Genomic DNA, 22427 nt, shown 5'->3' with positions numbered 1-22427 from the left:
TTGGCCATAGGGAGGGTGACATGGCCTGGGGAGGGTGTAGGGGTGGATGAGGGCCTGGGAGGAGTCCTGAGAGTCCAAGAGGCATGAGGAGAAAGAGAAGGAGTGGGGAAGAAAGAGAAGAGAGTGTTCAGGAAGGAGGTAGGGACCCTGAGAAGTCAGGACAAGAGAGCCAGAGGGAGCGTTCAGCGTGGCCCCAGAGAGGTCACTATGGATCCTGGCAGGTCAGCTGTGCTGGGAGGGAACCCCCAAATGCTGGAGGCCTGGGCAAAGGGTGTACACCACAGGTATATATAATTCCTGCCGTGTTTGGTGGGAATGAAGAGAAAGCCTGTGACCAGAAGTGACCCCAGGGAGGCTGGGGCGCGAGGGATATTTGGGACTGGACCAAGTGTCTTCCTGGGGGACACAGAGAGACTGAGGGGGGGGGAGTCTGGAGGCCTCGATGGGGGCTTAGATCCTGGGAGCCAAGGCCCCGCCCTGATGGGAGCTGAGGGCCCTGGGACCTAGTCCTAAGGGACAGCCAGGTAACTGTGGTGGAGGCTCTGAACCCAGGAGCCGGGAGAGGGTACCAGGTGGGGCCTTCCTGGGTGGGGCCGGGGCAGACAGGGCAGTCAAACCAGCCAGACTGGAAAGGGATCGCCAGACGTGGAGGAGCTCTGGTCGTCGATGTGAAGGTGGCCAGCAGAGGGCAGATGGGTAGCAGTTGTTCTGCTCTCTTAGGCCCACCCCACCCCCCAGAGAGGTCCTGGTGAGTGGTTCCCCAGAACAAGCAGAGTCCTCAGCAGACGGGTCTAGCTCAGAGGCCCTTGGGAACTCCAAATGGCTAGGGCAGGACCCTTCCCGCCAGCCCACTGCAGATCTTCCCTCTCCTTAGCCTGGGGTGGCCTGATGTCTCCCCCAACACAGGCTCTCCTGAGGCCAGGCTCCAATAGTCCCCTCCTTGGGGACCTCTTTCCCTGTACCCTGTCACCTCCCCGCTGCCCTGTCCCCCCCCCACCCCCCACAAAGGATACAGAACACGAGGCTATCTCGGGATTACTTTATTCACATGGCTTGGCAAGATACAGGTACTCCTGCCAATGAGCCGGGCACGAGGCCCCCCGCCCTGTCCCAACAGTCACCCACCTCCCGGCCCTCTGAGGGTTAGTGCTAGTTATCTCACACACAAAACAAGGAGGAGGTGGGAACGGGAGGAGGGGAGGGGACTCTCCCTCTGCCCTGCGGCTTCAGACCACTGCAGCCTGAGCCCCCTCCATCCTGGCAGGGCCCGGAGCCCCTGTCTCCGAAAACCCCACACTAGGCAGCCGGACCCGGAATCCACCCTCTTCGTGGTCCCCGCTCCCACTCCGGGCCTTGGGGCTTAGGGACACCCGGGGGAAACGGAACTTGGGTGACTTCTCCCCGCCGGGGGACTTGGGGGCTGCCTCGCCCTCCTGTCCCCGAGAGGCCTTGGACGGGGTAGCCAGGCCCACGCGGGGCAAGCGGACTCGGACTCTGCCTCGGCGCCCAGAGGCCCCCTCCCCGCCACCCTCCTCCTCGTCCTCCTCGGGGCTGGGGGAGCCTTCCCCAGTGACCGCCTCGCTCTGGCTGAAGCCCACTCGGGGCAGCCTGAGTTTGGGGCTCTTGGTCTTCTCACCCTCCTCAATGCCCTCCTTGGCCCGAGCCAGGCCAAACCGGGGCAGCCTCACCTTGAGCTTGTGTCCCGCCTCCCCGTCACCCTCTGCCACCTGGTACTCAGCGTGGCTGCCCACGGCGGGCGGTGAGAGCTCCACATCCGGCAGGGAGAGGTGGAAGGTGCGCTCGGCCCCCGGGGATTGCTCTCCGGGCCCCTCTTCTCCGGCCTCAGCTCTGGCCCCCAGTGTGGGCATCTTCAGCCTCAAGCCACCGTCACCTGTGGCCGCCTCACCCACCTGCGCCTCTCGGCCCAGCCCCACGTCCAACTCAAGCTGAGGCACTGTCACGGCGGGCATCTTGAAGACGCCCTCACCTACCAACAGCTCCCCACCTGCCACCTGGGCTCCAGGCAGAGACAAGGTCACCTGGGGCACCTGGACCCTGTAGCCTGCTGTGCCCTCTGCTGAAGGGGCCGCGCCCTTGACCTGCTGCCCCGGGGTGGCGCCTGAGCCGGCCTCCCCGAAGCTGGCCAGCTCCACCTGGGGCAAGGAGATGCCCAGGGGCATCCTCAGCGCCCCCTCCTGGCCCTCGGCGCCTGCCAGTCTGGTCGTGGACACTTGCGGGCCTGACAGCCGAACTCCACCGACACCCACTGCCCCCTCGGCCCTGCCTTCCTCCTGGGCCCCCAGGGTGACCAGCTCCACCTCGGGGATCTTAAGCGGCCCTGCCGTGGGCTCTGGCTTTTCTCCCGGGCTGACGCGCCCACCCTGGACTTCCACTTCCTTCCCCCGAGCCAGCCCGAAGGAGGGCATCTTCAGCTTAGGCATCTTCACCTTCCCATCCCAACCCCAGCCCTTGGCCTCCAACTCGCCCACCCCTGGCGCTAGTTCTCCCGCCTCAGCGTCCCGGCCTCTGACCCCAAACTTGGGCAGGGCAAACCTGGGCCCCTTGACCTTGACATCAGCCCCTGCCACCTCCACCTTGCTTGTGGGCAGATGGGCATCCAGGCCGAGCTCCGGGATGGACAGATCGAGGGCGGGCAGCAGGCCTGCCGCCTCTCCTGCCCCTTTGGCCTCGGCTTCAGTCCCCGCTCGGGCCTTGGGGAGTGAGATGGTGAACTTGGACACCTTCGGCTTGGTGGCCCGCCCGGGCGCCTCGGCCTCGGCCTTGGCCACTTTGGGCCCTGAGAGTCCAAACTTGGGCAGGGAGAACTTGGAGGAGGGCTTGACTTTCATCTCCATCTCCTCTAGCCGCCCCTCCACCTCCACCTCCCCCGAGGGCAGCTGCGGAGGGGCGATTTCAACCGAGGGCATCCGAAAGGCCGCCTCCCCGACCCCCGCGGCTCCCCCAGGGCCCTCTGGCCGCTCCACCTTGCCCACGGCGGCTGCTGGGACCTGCGCCTCCGGGCTGAGGACCCTTGGCAGGTCTAGCTCCACGGAGGGCAGTGTGAGAGAGGGGACACCCGCTCGAGCCTCGGGGCCCACTTCCGGCTGCAGACAGGGAAGCGTGAGCAGCTTCCCAGAGACCTCAGCCCCTGCCTCACCCGGCTTGCCTCGTGATGGGGACTCTGCCCTCCCTAGCTTGGGCATGGTCATCTTGGGCAGCTTGAAGCCAAATTCCACCCTCTCTGCCTGTTCCCCTTTGAGCTGCACCTCCGGGGCCTTGGGCAGCTTCACCTCTGGGACCTTTGGCAGATGCACCTCTGGGGCCTTTGGCACCTGCATTTCCGGCAGCCTCATCTCCGACACCTTTGGCAGCTGCACCTCCGGGAGGTGGACATCAGGCACGGCCATCTCAGGCACCTTGGGGAGCTTTATCTCGGGGAGTTTCATCTCGGGGACTTTCATCTCTGAGACCTTTGGCAACTGTACCTCGGGGAGCCGCACCTCGGGCACAGCCATCTCGGGCATCTTCGGGAGCTTCACCTCGGGGAGCTTCATCTCGGGGACTTTGGGGAGCTGTACTTCTGGGAGATGCACCTCGGGCACGGCCATCTCGGGCACTTTCGGGAGCTTCATCTCAGGCACCTTCGGGAGCTTCATCTCGGGGAGCTTCATCTCTGGAACTTTGGGGAGCTGTACTTCTGGGAGCTGAACCTCGGGCACAGCCATCTCGAGTACCTTCGGGAGCTTCATCTCAGGGAGCTTCATCTCTGGAACTTTGGGGAGCTGTACTTCTGGGAGCCGCACCTCGGGCACGGCCATCTCTGGCACCTTTGGGAGCTTCATCTCGGACACTTTGGGGAGCTCCACCTCTGGGAGTTGCACATCTGGGAGGGCTGCCTCCGGCACCTTCGGGAGCTTCACCTCAGGAGCCTTAGGGAGCTTCACCTCAGGCCCCTTGGGCACCTTGACCTCGGGGGCCGAGACCCCAATGCCAAAGGAGGGCATCTTGATGGTGGGCAGCTTCAGCTTGCTCTCAACAGCAGCTTCGGCGGCAGCAGGCCGGGGCTCCAGCAAAGAAAGCCCGAAGGTGGGCATTCGAAGTCTAGGCCCCTTTGCCCTGGCCTCGGGGCTGTCCTTGGCCACCTTGGCCTCAGCAACTTCCTTTGCTCGAGCCCCAAAGCGAGGGAAACTGAGGCGGGGCATCTTTAGGGCCACCTCAGGTGCCTCTCCTCGGGCCTCCACCTCCACACCCGGCAAGGCCAGGTCCACCCCTACGGTAGGCGCTGCCACATCCAGGGTGGGCACCGTCACTGCCACAGCCCCTTCCCGGGTTTCCAGGCAGGGGAGCGTGGGCAGGGTGGGTAGCGAGGGCAAGGTGGGCAGCTCCACTTGGGGGACCTGGATCCCTACGGCTGTGGGCTCCACAGCAGGTGCAGCTGGGGCACCTAGTCCAAGGGTTGGCAGGTGGAGGGCCACCTCTCCCAGCCCCTTGGGGGCTGAGACCTGGGGGACACCCACCTCAGCACCTGGCAGCCGGGGCCCAACCAGCTCCACCTGGGGGGCTGTGAAGCGGGCTCCTGCTGCCACCTCAGCCTCCACTTTGGCTTTCCTTGGGGGAGGAGCAGCAGCGGCCAGCCGGGCCACCTGGGCCTCTTCCGCCACTTCCCGGACGCGCAGCCGAGGCAGCTGGAGGCGCCGGCGGGTTGGGGCAGCTGGGACAGGACCCTTGGCAGCCTCTGCTTTGAGGCCCCGACGCAGACGGGAGAACTTGGGAAAGGAGAATTCGACGTCAACAGGGGCCAGGTCTGCAGGGGCCCCCAGGGCCCCGGGCATCACCATCTTCTTCTTCTTCACAGGGGACAGACTCTGGATGTTCTGGGGAGAGAGGAGAGATGCGGGAGGCGGTGGGACAGTGGGAGGCTCGGGGTAGACTGGGGAACCCCATCTGGTATTGCACCAGGCTGGGGATGTGTTGGATGAAGCAACTTGTCCCCCAAATACCGGCCTCCCTTCCTTCCTGTCATTTCACCATTACTGCCCCCGTAAGGCAAAGTCGTTCATTTAAAATCTGACAATGAGTCAACAGGGGTGTAGGAACTGGGATCCAAGACTTCTAGGTCCTCATCCAGGATTTTCCCCCAATACCTTCATTCTAGAGATGGGGAAACTGAGGTCCAGAAAGGGAAAGAAATTTGTCCAGGGTCGCTCAGCAGTAAGTGAGCAGGACCCAGGTTTGAACCTGGCCTCCCTGGTTTGGAGTTGCCTGGTTCACGACCACGGGCAAGCCTAGAGCTGATGCCTCTGCAAAGTGGGTAAAGGACAGGTCTGACATGGGTGGATCCCCTTCCCCAGGGAGAAATTTAGGGGCCGGAACAGAAGGCAGAGGGTGGGATTAGCGTTGGGTTAGTGACAAGACAGAGGCTGGCCCACGGTGTGGAGGAGTGGGGCTCATGGCGCTGAAACTGCATCACTGGGGCCGTCCAGAGCCGAGGCCGGGCTAAGCACGCGTACCAGCTTGGCCACCTTGGCCCGTGGGCCCTTGATCTCGTAGCCGGCCACGGTCCCAGGCCGCAGGGCCAGGTCCCCGGTGGGCACAGTGCGCTTCAGGCAGAAGGAGACCTTGTAAGGCTCGGCACATTGCAGCAGGCGTAGTGCGTCCTCGTATTTGAAGTTCTCGAAGAACACCCGGGCGCTCAGCAGCTGGTCCCCTGCAGGCGAGGTGGGGTGGGCAGGGCGTGGGCATCTCCTGGCTCCATCCAGGTCTGGTGCCACCCACTTCCCTGGAGCTAGCTCTGCGAGGCCCAGCCCAAAACCTTGGCCCCGCATATCCCCCCGTCCCCGCCCCCCGCACCGACTTGAGAAGCAAAGATCCCCCCAGTGTGAGTCCAGACACTCTAGAATGAAGCCCCACCCCGTGGCTTTAGCCCCGCCCCCGCTGAACAGGACCACGCCCATTCAAGCCACGCCCACTGCCTTTCCACCTCCCTTCCCCGTTCTCAAGTTTTAAGACACTGACTTTGTTTCCCCGCACCGAGAGGACAGAATCAGAAAAGAACTTCCGGAAACTCCCACATCCTTACTCACGCCCCTGCTCCTCTGGCAATTTACTCCACTCTCCACCTGTTCCTTTTTTTTTTTTTTTAATTTTTATTTATTTATGATAGTCACACACAGAGAGAGAGGCAGAGACACAGGCAGAAGGAGAAGCAGGCTCCATGCACTGGGAGCCCGACGTGGGATTTGATCCCGGGTCTCCAGGATCGCGCCCTGGGCCAAAGGCAGGCGCCAAACCGCTGCGCCACCCAGGGATCCCTTTTTTTTTTTTTTTAAGATTTTATTTATTCATGAGAGACACACAGAGAGAGGCAGAGACACAGGCAGAGGAAGAAGCAGGCTCCATGCAGGGAGCCCGACATGGGACTCGATCCTGGGTTTCCAGGATCAGGCCCTGGGCTGGAGGCAGGTGCTAAACCGCTGAGCCACCCAGGGATCCCCTCTCCACCTGTTCCTGAGGCTGAACTCTCCCCACTTCTACCTCAGCCAGCCTTTCCACCGCCTTCCCGGGGACATCCTCCAGCAGTTCTCCCCTCGCTCCCCACATCACCAATTTGTCCCTCTCTTCTATGCTATTCCCAGCAGCATACAACACACCATTATTTGTCCCATAGGAAAGGTTGTCTTGACCTCACGCCTGGAGCTCCTGCTCCATTGATCTGTTCACTTAAGGGTAAATGTACTGAGTTGCCTAGCTGCATTACTTCCACTTCTCCAATTACACTTCTGACACCCCCTCCCAGAACCTTGAACTGCTCCTGTCAAGGTTCCATACCTCTGTGTAGCTAAGTCCAATGTTCAAGTCTCAGACTTCACCTGAGTGGACCTCATAGCCTTCAACCTAACGTCACTCCCTCTCCTTTATCCACTTGTCTGGCTTGGCCTCCAGGGTGCCACACACTCTCTAAGGACCTCCCTGGAGGTTTCTTCTCAGCCTCCTTATCTCCTGGATCTCTTAACAACACACTGTCCCAGGGCTCAGGCCCTGGACCTCTTCTCATCTCCATCTACATACTACACTAACCCCCAGAGGAAGCTCATCCAGATTAGGAGGTTTTGTTTTTAGGTTTTATTTATTTATTCACGAGAGATACAGAGAGAGAGACAGAGACACAGGCAGAGGGAGAAACAGGCTCCCTGTGGGAGCCAAAGGCAGATGCTCAACCACTGAGTCACCCAGGTACCCCCAGATTAGGAGTTTAAAGACCATAAAGGGCTGACAACTTCCAAGTGTCAGCCCAGCACTCTCCCCACCATCCTAGACTCATATATCCATTTACCCCTCCACCTCTTCACCTTAGCGACCACTCTTGGTCTCACTCCAAACAAGCTCCAGCCCCAGTGTGGTCCATTTGTGGAACTACCAACTCCATCCTCAGGTCAAGAATCCCTGAACACATCCTGACCCTTCTCTTTTCATCACACCCCATATCCAGTCCTGAGGCCGCCTCCTTCAAAATATATACAGAATTTAAACCTTTCTCTTCATGTCCATTAACAGTGTTTTGGTCCTAATTATTACCATCTCCTGCCTGGATAATCAGAGTAGCCTCTGTGTGTGTGTGTGTGTGTGTGTGTGTGTGTGTGTGTGTGTGTGTTTAAAGTAATCTCAGGGCACCTGAGTGGCCCAGTCGGTTCAGCAACTGCCTTTGACTCAGGTTATGTTCCCGGGTCCTGGGATCGAGTTCCAAGTTGGGCTTCCTGCTCAGCGGGGAGCCTGCTTCTTCTTCTTCCTCTGCCCCTCCCACTGGCCCATTCTCTCTCAAATAAATAAAATCTTTTAGGGATCCCTGGGTGGCGCAGCGGTTTGGCGCCTGCCTTTGACCCAGGGCGCGATCCTGGAGACCCGGGATCGAATCCCATATCGGGCTCCCAGTGCATGGAGCCTGCTTCTCCCTCTGCCTGTGTCTCTGCCTCTCTCTCTCTCTGTGTGTGACTATCATAAATAAATAAAAATTAAAAAAAATAAAATAAAATCTTTTAAAAAGGTAAGATGGTCTCTACACCCAACGTGGGGCTCAAACAACCCTGAGATCAAGAGCCTCACGCTCTACTGACTGAGCCAGCCAGGCCCCCCCAAAGTAGCCTCTTTGTTGGTCTCCCTGCTCCCTACCCTGCCCCCTTCTTTCTACTAGTAATACAGCATGCTGGTCAACACAGACAATTCACAGTCGTCCTCCACTCACAACCCTCCCAGATTAAAAGTCAAAATCCTCACTATGGCCTATGACACCCTCTGAAAACTGCCCTGTCCTGACCTCTCTGGCCTCATCTCTTACTCTCCTTTTTTCTCTAGCTCTACTGCATCTATACTGGCTTCCTTGCTCTTCCTCCATCAAGGGAGGCACACCCCAACTTTGGGACATTTGCACTGGCTGTTCTTTCTGCAGGGAATGCTCTTCCAGATGGCCACATAGCTCAGTCCCTGTCCTCCACCAGGCTTTCCCTCCCTTCCTGGCTCACCCTATTTAAAAATACAACTGTCCTGCTGGCACCCATAGCGCACATTGCCTTCTAACTTACTATGTATTTTACATATTTTCCTGAAATATGTCTCTCCCTACTAGAAGTTAAGCTCCGTAAGTGCAGAGTGTGGTCTGTTTTGTTCACTGCAGTAGCCCAAGCACCTAGAATAACATCTGGAAATAGAAGGCACTTAGTACATATTTGTTGCATGATAAATCACATCGGCCTCATGCCTGTCACCTAAAATATCCCGGACTTACTAAGGCTCCCCTCCACACCTCCTCCAAGTTGTGTTAACTCCACCTCCTTTCTCCCGCCCCAGCAACAAAAATAATAACTGGTGCTTACCATGTGCCACTTAGCTATGCGCTAAGTGTTTTCAAATACTGACTCATTTAACTCACGTAACAACCCTACGAGGTGAGTACTAGAATTATTCCCCTTTGCAAGATGGAAAAAAAACCAAGGCACAGAAGAAGACCACAAGCTAGTCAACTGCAGATCTGAGAGTCAAATCGACACAGCCGGCTCTGAGCCACTGCAAGCCCCACATGAAAAGCTCCCCCCCCCAACCATTCCCCCCGCCTTCCGGAGGCCGGCCACGCCCGGGACCCCGCGCCCGGCCGATCCCGCCCCCTGAGAAATGCAGGGTCCCAGGCTCCCGCCCCGCCCACCTTCCTGCAGGCTGAGGCTCCTGGCCGCGGGCGAGTCCTCCCGAAGCTCGCGGACAAAGATTCCCTCCTTGCCGCCGCCTGCGACGTTGATGCCGCTGACCCCGGTCTGCGCCTCGGTCTCCACGATGATCTCCACCAACTCCGCCCGCCTCAGCTCCTGCGGAGGGCAACGAGGGGTCGCCATGGGGGGCTGGGGCCCGACCTCGCCCACAGCCCGGCATCGCGCTTAAAGGCGGCTCTTAAACGGGTCCTCCAGGTGCACGTCCCTGAGCGCGGCCCGGGCCGACCCCGTGGGCCCACCCACCCCGGCATCTTCCCTTGAAGGAAGCGCGAGGGCCGCCCACTCTCTCGGACCCGCTGCTGGGCTCAACGGTTCGGTCCGCTCTTGGGCGGGCGGGAGGCCAGGGGCCGCTGTCGAAGGGGCGGGGCGAGGGGCGGAGTTGTAGATGGGGCGGGGCGAGGGGCGGGGTTGTAGACGAGGGGCGGGCAGGGAGGCCGGAGGGAACCCGAGTTGTGAGAGGCAGGCCTGATGGGGCGGGGGCTGTGCCCTCGGGGGCGGGGCCTCTCTGGGGGCGGGGCCAGTCCGGGGGCGGTGTCCTCGGGGGCGGGGCCTCCTGGGGGCGGGGCCAGTCCGGGGCGGGGCCAGTCCGGGGGCGGGGCTACGGGTTTGGCGGGGGATTCGACGGCTCCCGTGGATCGAGCTCAGGCCACAGAGGAGGGGCCAAAGATCTGAGAGGGGTGTGGCTAGAGGGTAATACGTAGAGGTAAGGCGGGGACCCATAGTCTACCGGTGAGATTGAAGTCTGGGGAAGAGGTTTAATAACAGCAGAACAAGGGGTGGGGTGAGGACAAGGGGTGGGGTGAGGATGGGATTCCGAGGCTAGACCTTTAAGCGGTACAGGATGGAGGGGTGAGGGTGAGACTGCGCTCTTGGGAGGCTTGAACGTGTGTGAGACTGTGCCCTATTGTGGACTCTGTGACCCCAAGACCTGCATAACGCCTTTGGGAGAGGGAATCCAGTGAAGGGGGGTGCGTGGGTAATGAGTGGTGGACCGGCAGACGTGGCATTCCTGGTATTCACTGTAAATGGTGCTGACCTGGCCCTGGCCCAGCAGCGCCCTCCGGGCTTAGAAAAGGCAGTGAGAGATCTTAGTTCTACAGCCGCCTGGGAGCTCCATCTGCTGTGTGTCTCTGGGGGAAAACTTTGCCCTCTCTGGGCCCGTTTACCTACTGTAAAGTCGGGTAACATGATTGTACTGGAAGGAGTCTCTGAGCTCTGAAAGAACAGGGACCCCAGAGGATGCTGTAATGGGCAGGGCATCAGGGATGGCATAGACTGGAGTTGAGCCCAGGGCTTGGAGAGGGGAAAGCAGGTCTAGGCCGGCTGTGGCCCTGGGACCAGAGGCTGGGAGGAGCATGTTGCAAACAGTTGTGGCAGGCGCAGCAGGGAACACCATGACCACCACCACCACCCTGAGGCCCTGCGCTAAGCATTCTATGTACAACATCTCATTTCATGCCCCCTCCAGCTTGGACAGACACAAAGGTAAAGAGAAGCGGAGCCATCTGCCTAATACCACACAGCAGAGTTAAGCAGCCGGGCCTAAGCCCTGGGTCTGTGACCTGTCCTGCAGGCAGCGACCTCCTTGCACTTTACCCAACCCCCCCATCCTCCCACCTGCCAACCCTCAGCCTCAGCTTGGCTCGCGGAAAAGTAGACCCACTCTGTGCCTAGCATGGGGCAGGAAGCAGTCAATGACAGTCCGCTATTTCCATAACAGTGACCATTGTCCAGACTGTTGTCCCATTTCACCAATGAGAAAACAGTTTGAGAGGTCAGGTCCCCTATTTGAAGCGGTAGGGTTGGGATTTAAGCTTATGGGCTCAAAGCTCGTGCATATAACCCCCTATACATCCTGCTTCTTCCAAAAAAAAGGTTTTCTAATTTCTTTAGCTCATTATTAATATAACTCCATTATGCCCCACTGAATTAGCTGCTTTCATTCTTAGTCTGTACCAGGCACTTTTCCATATGTTAATTTTTTTTTCCTCATGGTGACCTATCAAATAGGCAGCCACTGTTGCTATTTCTGTTTCACAGATGGGGAGACTGAGGCACAGATAAACCAGAAAGTGTTCTTGCTCAGTCTGCACCCCCTAGCCAGGGTCCCCACATTTCCCTTGCAGGACATGTGGGTACTCACCTCAGCACTCCGGCTCCTGGCCTCCATGGCACCTCTGGGAGTCACCTGGGCCCCAGGCTCCTGCTTCCTCTCCCCCTTCTGCTGCAGGACCAGCTTCAGTTCTGCATGGAGCAGCTGCCTCTGAGCCTGCGAGGGACAGGGATGGAGGCTTGAGGCCAGGAGAGGATGAGCGGTGAAGGCGGGCACAGAGGGGGAGAGAGAGGTCAAGATGGGAATTAGAAGGGGAGAAGGGGCTCCCCCCACCCCTGTCCTCTCACCGCTGCCTGGACACAGGCACCCCCTCCTAACAGGAGCCCAGACTGGGGTACCGCACAGTCGTCCGCAGGGTTTGCACCCTTCCTCTGGGGTCTTGCTGCCTGCCAGGAAGAGACCAGGGTGTGAGGCTCCAAGCTGGCCACAGAGGGGCAGGGAGGGGCATGTGGCACCAGCCAATGCTCACCTCAGGGTCACCTCCAGCTCCTTGGGCCTCCTGGGTCCAGGGGTCTAAGAAGAAAAACCATGGGCATTACCATCAGCTAACCCCACCCATTGCTTCCTGAGTGCCTGACCTTCCTGTACTCTGTCAATATTCTAGCCCCATAGTGCAGAGTGCAGCTGGGGAATTGAGCCCTAGAAGACCTTTACTGGACAACAGCGAAGCCAGAGTGGATCCCTAGAACCGCCCGACAGCAGAGCCCCTGAGCCAACCACCTGGGTCTACCAAGAGAGCCAAATGCATTATAAAACAAACATAACTAGGGGCACCTGGATGGCTCTATGGTTGCACATCTGCGTTTGGCTCAGGTTATGATCCTGGGGTCCTGGGATCGAGCCCCGCATCAGGCTCCCCACCACGGGGAGCCTGCTTCTCCCTCTGCCTGTGTCTCTGTGTCTCTCATGAATAAAGAGATAAAAGCTTAAAAAAAAAATCATGGGACGCCTGGGTGGCTCAGCAGTTGAGCGTCTGCCTTCGGCTCAGGGCATGATCCTGGGCTCCTGGATCGAGTCCCACATCAGGCTCCCTGCATGGAGCCTGCTTCTCCCTCTGCCCATGTCTCTGCCTCTGTGTGTGTGTGTGTGTGTCTCTCATGAATAAATAAATAAATCTTTAAAAAAAATCATAACCACTCTCATATACACCCTGGGGGGCGGGGGGTGGAATCACCTCAAGTTTCTGGGCCTCAGCTTCCTCGCCTGTAAAATGGGGAGAAGGAGAGCACCTACCTCATCAAATAAGCCAGTAAATATAAAATGCCAGGCACTCAGAGGGGCTTCAGAAGCACTGTTACTATTACTGAGAACTTCCTGTGGTCCTGATCTGGTGTCAAGGTTCCACAGGGGTCATCCACTGCACTTAAGCCTCCGAACACTTGTGAGGCCAACACGATTATGGAGACCATTCTAGAGAAGAGCCGTGAGGCTGCAAGAAGGGAAGCCACGGATCGTCACAAACGGCTAAGCCAGGATTTGAACTTATCTGAGAGTTCCGGCCTCTTACACGGGGGGATGATAACTAGTGGGTACTGAGTGGTTATTCTTTGTCAGTCCTATGCTCTGGCTCCTCCCTGCAGGAAACCCTCGCCCCTCAGAGAGGCCAAGAACCTCGTGTAAGGTCGGTCACACAGCACAGTGAGAAGGAGGCAGAACCGGGATTCCCATGCAGCCTCCCCATCAGGCCTGAAAGGGGAATGGATACCGTCTCTCCACCACCCCCCACCCAGGCCAACTCTGGCCTCGTCCTCCCAGCCCCCACCTGGCATGCCAACCCGCCAACCCCCACTCTACACGGAAAGGTCAGGCCTCACGCGGCACATTCCCTCAAACAATGGCCTGTCTGCTGCAGCCGGTCACATTCCGCCCCTGCCCACCCACCCCCAGCCGCACAATGGCCCTTCATAACCCACCACTGGCCAGGACAGAGGACACAGGGACCCCTCAGTGGTCCAGCTGTACCCATTCCACTGGTAAGGACTGCACAGTATCAGAGGGCTCCTCTCTGGCCCTCCTAGGAGTCCTGGTCTCCACGGCCTTCCTCGGCCTCCCCTCTGAGCCCTCAGCTGCTCCGGGTCAGGTGGGCTCCCCCATCTGTAGCATTTCCTCCAGAATGCTCGCCCCCGTAGGTCTCTGAATCACCCTCAATGTGGTGGCTGTTCTAGGGTTGGAAACTGAGGCTCAGAGAGGGGAAGAGACCTGTCTGGGGTCACACAGCCAATACCCTGCCCTTGACCCCAACCCTGTATGTGAACTTGCATTGGTGGCTCCGAGCACTGGACTCCTCCAGGAGCTCCTCAAGGAGCAAGACAACCAGAGCAGGGGCTGGGCTGGGAAGGGAGGTGGGGACTGAGGGTGCCCAGAACAGGCATTTTCAGAGGCACCTCATTGGTGCCTAACCTGGGCTGGGCAGACACCTCGTGGATGTGGCCTCAGTACCCCATCTTACGGATGAGTACATGAGGGTTAAGATATCACAGTGACAGAGTTGGGTCTTGAACTCAGGTCTGAAAAACTGAGTCCCTGATGCCACATAGCATCCTGAGCTGGAGGTGGGAGAGCCTGGTACTTGTGGGAGGCAGTGGAGATGGACAGGAGGCTCTCCTGGACAGCAAGCTCCCTGTCTCAGGCCAGGGCGGTGAAGGTCACACCCAGAGGCTGGCACAGGAAGCTTAGCCAGGGCAGGAGCAAGAGAGAGTGCCCTCCTCCCTCATCCTTGCCCAGGGCAGCCGCCCAGCCCAGGTTATATTTAGCCCAACTGTGCCCTTCCTGAGCCACAAACTCAGCTCCTGGGGTGGGGTGGGGGTGGCTTCGGAAGGAAGCCCCCCCTCCCAACCCTGGGCACTCTCTGTTCCCAGCTCTGCCCATCCCACTAGACGGAGGGGGGCATGGGGAAGTTGCTGGGGATCCCTGACTGTGTTAGGGGAGGATCTAAAGGGGTTCCCCTGGTGAATTAAAGCCAGGCAGGACCCTCCAGATGCCAACAACCATTCTTGGGTAGTTCCTATGACACTGCCCTGGTATGCTACTCAGCTTCCAGAATTCTCAGAGTCCCCATTTCTTGAGTATTTGCTATGCACAAAGATTCTTGCCTACCTTGACTCATTACATCCTCACAATCCCTCGCTGAGGAAGGCACCACTGAGATTCCCATTTGAGATGCCCAGATGCCCTTCAGAGCCTGCTGAGGGGAGGGTCTGTCCTTTGGGCCCTGGGCCGGTCAGCTGAGCTGGGCTGGCTGAGGAACCCCCCAGTTTTGTCCCATTGCACCCTCTTTTCCCCTTGGCTGGTGCCAACCCTACTTAGGAGCTCTCCCCATTCAGAGCCTCAGCTTTCCCAACCGCCAGTGATCTGGTGCCCTCAGCAGTGGGAGTGAGGGGTTGTTTCGTCTGGGCCCCTAGACCATCTGTGAGCAGAAGGTGAGGCGTTCTGGAGGTGGTCTCCCAGCAGCCTCGGCCATGGTCAGTCCCTGCTCTAGCACTTCTCAGGTTTGAATACCTGGGTGAGGTGTTTCACCCCTCAGGGACTCGGTTTTCTCTGTGAAGTGAAGCCAGTTAAGAGTGGCTTCAAGGAGTCACAAAATAACAGCAGGTGCCTAGAATAGTCCCACTATATAGTAAGTGCTCAAGTAACGTACGCCCGTCTCTGACAGCAATTGGAGGCTTGACTGTGCATCTCAAAGTGGCTTGTGTCCAGCTTTTGCTCAGTGGTGGCCCCACTTTCTCTCTTACCCAAGGGGAACTCTGGGTGAGGGACAAATCCAGCTCAGGCACTGGCCTCCTACCAAGATCAGTGCTCCCCACCCCAGCACCCTACTCCAAGCCCCAAAAGCCTGCCCCACCCTAGGAATCCTTCCCTAGCTCTTTGTAAGCAGCAACTCATCTATTCTCTATCAGCCCTGTGAGGTGGCCTCCGTCAGCCCATTTCACAGATGGGAAAGCAGAGGTACGAAGGGTGCAGTATCTTGCCCAAGACCACATAGCCTGAGAGAGGGAAATATTGGGATTTGAACCTAGGGTCTATGCCTTTGACTCCTATACCACACTGCCTTCTGAGCCCCAGGTATCTTCCCAGCACCTCCCAGCACCTCCCAGGACCCTGAGTCTCATTCCCTCCAGCTTCTCAGCCTGGCCAAGGATCCCCGTAAGACCCGTTTATCTCTTACCACTAGGCCTCCAGACACCTCGAGAGCTCCCGGTCGTCTGCTCAGCCCTAGCCCCAGGCAGGGGGGGAAAAGGAATGGGGAGGGGGAGGAGGGGGAGACCCCAGCCATTGGCTACCGAGGTGTGACATCACCAGGGAGTGGGTGGTGGGGAAACAAACACCCCCCTTCTCCCAGCTACATCCACCGGCAAGGGGGTGGGGAGCTGAAGACCATAAGAAGGGACAGCTGCAGCCTGGGCCTGGGCTGGGACCTCCACCGGGAGCCTCCTTCCAGGGACACGCGTTGCTACCGCCACTTGGAGGCCGAGCGCCCGACTAGCATTATTTCCTGGCTTCCAGACCCAGGCAGGGCCCCTGCTGGTTCCTGGGGCCCCTAAAATAAACTCCTCCGCTCCCTCTTTTAGTCAATTTGGGTTCAAATCCCAGCCTTGTCACCTTCTGGCCTTGTGACAGTGTCTTTCTGGGCCTCATTTTCTTCATCTCTAAAACAAGGATAATAAAAATGCCCACCGCATGGGGTCATTGTAAAGATTAGATGAGTTAAAAGAGGCTAAAGCTTTCAGCACTGCCTGGCAAAAAATGGGTGTCACTTATGAGTTTTGCATTATTATTCACACAAATCAGGGATGGCTAGACTTGTTGTGGGGGATGGGCAGCTTTTGGCCTGAGTGAGACTGGGCACAGAGAAGCCCCACTTCTCTAATGGAGTTTCCATGTTGGGGGGGACACCTAAAGTGCTGCTTTGTGTGGGCATCCAAAGCCCTGCTCCTGGGATCAAGGGTGCAAGGTGAGCATATTATGCCCAGTATTTAGCTACACAGCCAGGAACTGGTGGGGCTGGGGTCTAACCCCATTTCTGCTGGGCCCCAGAGACCCTGCAACTCTCTTCCATCCTCTGCATATAACAGACAAGGAGGTTCAGAGAGGGTGACACCCGAGGTCGCCCACGGCAAGTCAGTGGTCGCAACAGGATTTGAACCCAGACCTGCCCAACTCCCAACCCAAGGTTACCAGGTCTCACCCTGATCCCTTGCCCCCCCAGCCCCACCAACCCCAGCTTGCCCTGACTCACCAGACCCCGGGGGGCGGCACAGGGAACACAAGTACCCCCACATGCCCCTCGCACCCACCCGGCCGCTGGCTCCGATGCTCCCAGCTCTCTGAGCCCAGGCCTGGGGCCAGGGCTGGGATGAAACTGGGGATTACCCCCACAGCGTGCGTCAGCAGCTTCTGTCCCATTGTCCAGCCAGGCACGGCCACCGGGCCTTCGCCTCAGTTGTCAATCTCACCCCTCACACCAGCCCCCTGGCCCCTCTATGGACCTGTACCCCACCCTACACCGAGAGCTGGGAGCTACTCTTGAGGACATCAGGGACCAGGCGCAGGTTGGCAGGATCCCAGAATGCTAGGGACCTCCCCCCTTCTCTCCAAAATGCCCCCTGCCCACTCTCAGCCACCATGGAAGGCAGGAATGTGCTGAGCTCTGGGAAATACCTTCCAGGCCTGGCAGCCACCAAGGGTTGGGGTGTGGCCAGGACCCCGCCAGAACCCTTCTCCTGGGAAGGGTAGAAGGAACAGCATGATGAGGGCTGCTGACGGGCCTGAGACCCTCACCCCAGTGCATTTTCTCTCTCTCTCTCTCTCTCTCATTGATTCATTCAACCATTCATCTGTTCATTTATTCATTCAATAAACACTCATGAGCCCTTGGTGGCAACCCCTTTGCTGGGCATTGGCAACACTGCCAGACCTAAATTTACCTTGGAGGGTATAGGCTCAGGGAAGGATTTCTGGAAGACATGACATTGAAGTTAGACTGGTTGGTTGAGAAGGAGGGAACCAGGTAAAAGTGCAGAAGAGGCTTCCAGGGACAGGGACAAATGCAGGCAAAGTACCAGAAGGGAGAAAGGGAGCAGGCTTTAACCAAGGTCAGCAGTCCGTGAGCACCTGGTTTTGTGTCCAACCCTGTGCTGGACGGTACCGAGGACACAGTGTGACTTAGATAGCCCGGGCCTGCTTTCACAGAGTTCACAGTCCAACAGGGAGATAGATCCAGAACGGCCAGGATTGTGATGAGAGAGTCACAGGCAGAAAGGTCAGGGCCTTGATGGGGGAGCCCAGGAAAGGTGCCTGCTCCAGCCTTAGCAAGGGAGGTCAGAGAAGTCTTCCTGGAGGAGGAGACATGTGAACTGAGACTAGAAGACCCACAGGAACTAGGCAAGAGAAGAGGGAGACCAGTTTTATGAGCAGAGGGACCAGCCTGTGCAGGGAACCTGAATTCAGACAGTGCTCAGCACATGTGAAATTTCTAGAAGTTGAGAACCTTGTCCTTTAAAAAAAAAAAAAAAAATAATATATATATATATATATATATATATATATATATATAATTTATTTATTCATGAGAGACACACACACACACAGAGGCAGAGACACAGGCAGAGGGAGAAGCAGGCTCCATGCAGGGAGCCCGATGTGGGACTCGATCCCGGATCCCAGGACCACGACCGGAGCTGAAGGCAGCTGCCCAACCACTGAGCCACCCAGGCATCCCGAGAACTGTGTCCTTGTTCATGGCTGTTTCCCCATGGCCCAAACATCCCCTTTCCTTATATCTGCTCCTCATTTATACATTCATTCAACAGTATTCACAGACACTTCTGTATCCATCCCTGGGCTGGGTAGTGCTGAGGACACAGCAGTCACCATGATTCGGGCCTCATGAGACTCACAGTTGGGGGCTGGGGTATGGGGGCAGACATTCAAGAAGTGATCGGTGACATGAGTGTACAATTCACACTGAGCTAAGTAGTACGAGGGACAGATCTAGGTCTGTGAGCGGGGCCTGGCTCTCTAGTACTATCACAAAGGGCAGGGGGGGCTTCCTGGAGGAAGTGACATTTGAGCTGGCACCTGAAAGATACATAGGCCTTCGTGCAGGGCTGCTCAGCCGGTAGTGGATCAGTGAGAGTGGGTTTCAGGTAGAGGGCGTTTCTCAAAGGGGCCCCTTGAGAACTCAGTGAATGTGAAAGAGTGTGGGGAAGCAGAGGGGAGGCCCGTGGTCAGCCAGAGGAGGGCCCGAGACTTGTCCCAAGGGCCTTGCAGGCTTTGTGCGTGCTATTCTGTCTCTGTCTGCGTCTGGAGCGCAGATACCCTGAGACTGGGAGCAAGCATTCGGCCTTTGGCCTTGTCAGCTCGAAGTGTTTTGTGGTTGCCCTTCAGCCGGTGAAGGAAGCTTCTTTTCCTAGTTGGCTGTGTTTTGTCACGAAGGGTGTGTCTCTCCCTGTGTCTCTCTACCTCTCTGTTCCTCTCTTTGTCTCTGTCCTCATTCCTTGTCTCTGTCTCTCCCCACATGTCTCTCTGTCTCTCTCTTTCTCTGTCTCTCTCTGTGTCTCTTGCTTTCTCTCACTTGAGGGGGTGTGGCCATGGGAAGTTGAGTTCAGGGGGTGGCACCAGTGTCCCGGTTCCGGCCAAGGTCACCTCAGTAAACACAGGACATCCTGTGGGGCTGGGGAAGGAGGTGGAAGCTTGTCCTCAGGGACCACCCTCTCCAACCCACCCTGAGCCAAGTGGCAGCCGGGTCCCCAGCAGTGCAGCCAGTATGTCCCTCGCTCCCATCCTCTCTGCTGGCTCCTGCCTCCCACCTCCCCACTAAGCTCCAGCCACGGGCCCAGCAGGCCCAGCAATCCGTATGCCTTCTCCTGGGTGTGCCCCCCCACCCCCATACCCACTGTGTCCCTATCTGGCCTCAGCGTCAGCCCCAGAGCTGCTTGTCCTCCCAGCCACCATCCCAGGGCAATCCCACTGTCCCCCTGAGTCACCCAGTCAGAGCCCTGGGCCTCGCCCTAGGCCCCTGCCCCATCAAGGCTCATCCACCCCAGAGCCCGTCCTCTTGCTTGCTAAGCGCCTCTCCCTTTCTTCCCCACCACCCTGCCATGGGTGCGACGCCCCTCCCCAGCTTCCTCCTCAGGGCTCCCAGCCTTTAGGGTCACCTCTGCACCACCACATCCACGAGGCAGTCCAGGGGATTCCTTCACCTGGTGACTAGCACCCTAGCAGTAAAGTCTCCCTCCCAGGGCCCCTTGTGTGCTGGTGCCCGCAGACCCCATCACTCACCTTACTGCTCCTGCCTCTGTCTAGCCAAACCCGGAGCTTCCAGATCCCTGAAAACATTGTAGGGTCCCTCACAGTCCTAGCCCTCACCTGTGCTGTTCCTTCCGCCTAGAACACTCCCCTTCCCTGGGACAACAGCCCTGCGAGGTGGGCACTGTTACTGTTCCAGTTTACAGATGAGCCCCCTGAGGCCCAGAGAAGTGAAGTACCCTGCCCTGGGTCGCACAGCCACAGAATGGCAAAGGCGAGGCTCAAATGCAGGCGGCCTGGCTTTCAAGCACAGCCTCTGCTCAGTGGCTTATTGTGTCGATAATAACGACTAAGCATCGTTAGATTCTACACGGGACAGCACTGGGATCGTAGGTGCTCAGTAAAATGTTCATTAAATGTTCGAACGGGGCGGGGGTAGAAGGTGAGCCTCAGAAGGGACAGAGCTCAGATCTCGGAGGACTGAGATAAATCCTGAGGCCCCGGAGCAGAGGAGAGAACGATCGGGTTTGCCTTTCACAGAGGGCCAGGCACACAGTAGTTACTCATAACTCTTTGCTGAATGAGAGAAGGAATGAAGGTGGGAGGGAGGAAGGGAGGGAGGAGGACAAGGATAGCCCTCCCAGGTGTCCAAGGAGGGAAATGTGTGTCATGGGGGGGGGGGGTCCCTGTGGATGCCCCTGGAGGGGAGCTAGGCTGGGGAGTTTCCAGAAGGGAACACACAGAGGCTCTGTGAAAAGCCGCAGCCGCGCCAGGGCTGGCGGCTCCGCTAGGAATGGTGTGGGCCCTGGAATCTGCTGGCTGAGGTAGTGTGGCCTCTTGGGGTTGAGCCGAGGGCGGAGGGGCGCGCTAGAACCAGAGAGCCTGCACAATCATCTGGGGTTCAGACATGGGGAGCCTGGGGTAGGTCCTCAGGCATGAGCTGCTCATAAACCTGAAGGCACCAGAGGGAAGGGAATAGCGCTGATCTAGCCCATATGGTGCTTTTATGCAAAAGGCATGCCCCTTCCCCAAGGCACTTGACCTCCATCTGCTGGGAAACTGTTGTAGCAAATATGTAAATGAATGGTGCCTGAAATATGCACGGTAGCCCCTTAGATAGGGAGTCTGTGTGCAGTGCACAACCTGTGCAACTGTCTGCGGAGGCTCTGGGGAGAGGGGGCATCGCTGAGCGAGCAGGCACAGGGGCAGATGGGAGCATCGTCGACAGATGGGTAGGCTGTCTGCACCAGTATGTATCGCAGATTATTTCCCCGATTTGGCACCCAGAGACATCAGAAACAGGCTCCCAGAGTGTTGTAAACAGAGGGCAGTGCTGGCCCCACACGGGGGCTCCCTGACCCCCCCCACCCCCACCCCAGGGCAGATTTCAAGAAAATGTGAGGCAGCGGCATCTCAGACCCCCCCAGACTGAGCACCAGGGGGCATTGCTGAGCTCAGCACCCAAACTCCCGAGGTCTGGGTCTGGGTCAAAACCGAGTCTGAGTCCCACTGCCCAGAGCTGGGAGTCACCAGGTGTTGGAGTCCGGCACCCGGAGGACCCTCGGCCTCCGCACCGGCTCCGCTCGGGCCACCCCCGCTCCCCCGGGGCCGCCTCATCCACTTCCAGAAATGGGCACGACTTCCTCTCCTGCTCCAGGAAGCTCGGCTCTGCCCGCCCCTTCCCGGCCCGAGGGCCGCCGCAGCCGCCCGCCTCCCCCCGGTTCCACCCCAGCCTCAGCCTCCCGGGAGCTTCCGGCCGGAGGGGAGGCCCCGGGGCCCAGCGAGTTTGGTGTCCTGGGGCCGGCGACCTCCGCGATCGAGGCCCCGCTGGGCCCCGGGCCGCCATCCGGCCCTCTGCCCCTCCCCGGCCCCCGCCCCCCGCCCCCGCCGCGCCCCTCCCCCGCCCGCACCCGGCGCTGCCCTGCCCCCACGCCGCCAGGAAGGACGCCGCCTGGGTCCCGTGCCAGGCCTCTGAGTGTGCGGCCCCTCCCAGCCGGGCCAGGAATGCGGCTGGACGGCGGGGGCGGCGCAGACACCCGGCGCTCGGGCCAGCCCTATCGCACAAGCAGTCTGGCAGGTGGCCTCGGCCCGGGCCTGGGTTTCTTCTAGAAGGAAAAGCAGGACCGCCGGCCTGGCGGTCAAGCCACTAAGCCCGGTGGCTTTATTTCAGAGTCACCCTCCAAGGTGCCCTATCCCCTGCTCAAAGACAGATGTGAGATCCCGAGTGAATTTTTTTTTTTTTTTTAACTTGCTGGAGTCTCGTTATCTTTCCCCATTTCCCTGGAGAGCGGCTCTCCGTGTTCTTTGGAGAGGCTCCATCCAGCCTCCACCTTTGGGCTTTTATTTCTGGCTCATTCTGAAAGCTCCCTTTTGCCCACCTCCACCCCCCACCCCGCACCCCTCGCCAGCTCCAAGACACACAGGTACACTCCAAGCAAGGAAGGACACGACTTCAAGGGGCCCAGGTTCCTCCACAGCCACCACCACCACCACTATTATGTACACACACAGGTGCATCAGGGAAACCTGGCTGGGTATGTTCTGGGCCAGTTACCAGAGCTAATTGATCTGCTTATCAAACCAATAAAGCAGTAAAGTTCACGATTTGAAACCCACCTCCGCACGTGATGACCTCTCAGAGCTTCAGGGCTCTAAAGTGAGGATAGTAATAATGCCCACCTTGTTCAGCGGATGGGAAGAGTTAACACACGTCCAGTGCTAAGCACTGTGCCACGTACACACAGTCCACGCTCACTAAATGTTGGAGGACATCATGATACCCTTGCCTTAGCCCAGAGACAAAGCACACAGAC

At 58.5% G+C, this 22427-nt stretch overlaps 1 protein-coding gene across 2 annotated transcripts; it reads right to left on the bottom strand.

Moving 5' to 3' along the window:
- Positions 1 to 1025: 1025 nt before the first annotated feature.
- PRX (periaxin) lies at positions 1026 to 15559 on the bottom strand. Of its 2 annotated transcripts, XM_055309782.1 has the most exons (7): positions 15533 to 15559; positions 11837 to 11880; positions 11655 to 11753; positions 11398 to 11523; positions 9194 to 9350; positions 5511 to 5707; positions 1026 to 4874 (listed from the first exon to the last, which is right to left on the bottom strand). In XM_055309782.1, exons 4-7 carry the CDS (start codon positions 11422 to 11424, stop codon positions 1227 to 1229), a joined length of 4029 nt encoding a protein of 1342 aa, XP_055165757.1. In that variant the 5' UTR covers positions 11425 to 11523; positions 11655 to 11753; positions 11837 to 11880; positions 15533 to 15559; the 3' UTR covers positions 1026 to 1226. The 2 variants fall into 2 exon arrangements, with proteins under 2 accessions (XP_055165757.1, XP_055165758.1); XM_055309783.1 differs by lacking the exon at positions 11837 to 11880 and having other exon boundaries at positions 15533 to 15552.
- Positions 15560 to 22427: the final 6868 nt, after the last annotated feature.

The sequence above is a fragment of the Nyctereutes procyonoides genome, unplaced genomic scaffold, assembly GCF_905146905.1.
Source record: "Nyctereutes procyonoides isolate TBG_1078 unplaced genomic scaffold, NYPRO_anot_genome, whole genome shotgun sequence".
Lineage (NCBI taxonomy): Eukaryota > Metazoa > Chordata > Mammalia > Carnivora > Canidae > Nyctereutes > Nyctereutes procyonoides.
Note: the sequence above shows the minus strand (reverse complement) of the source record. Positions and strands in the feature narration are given on the sequence as shown.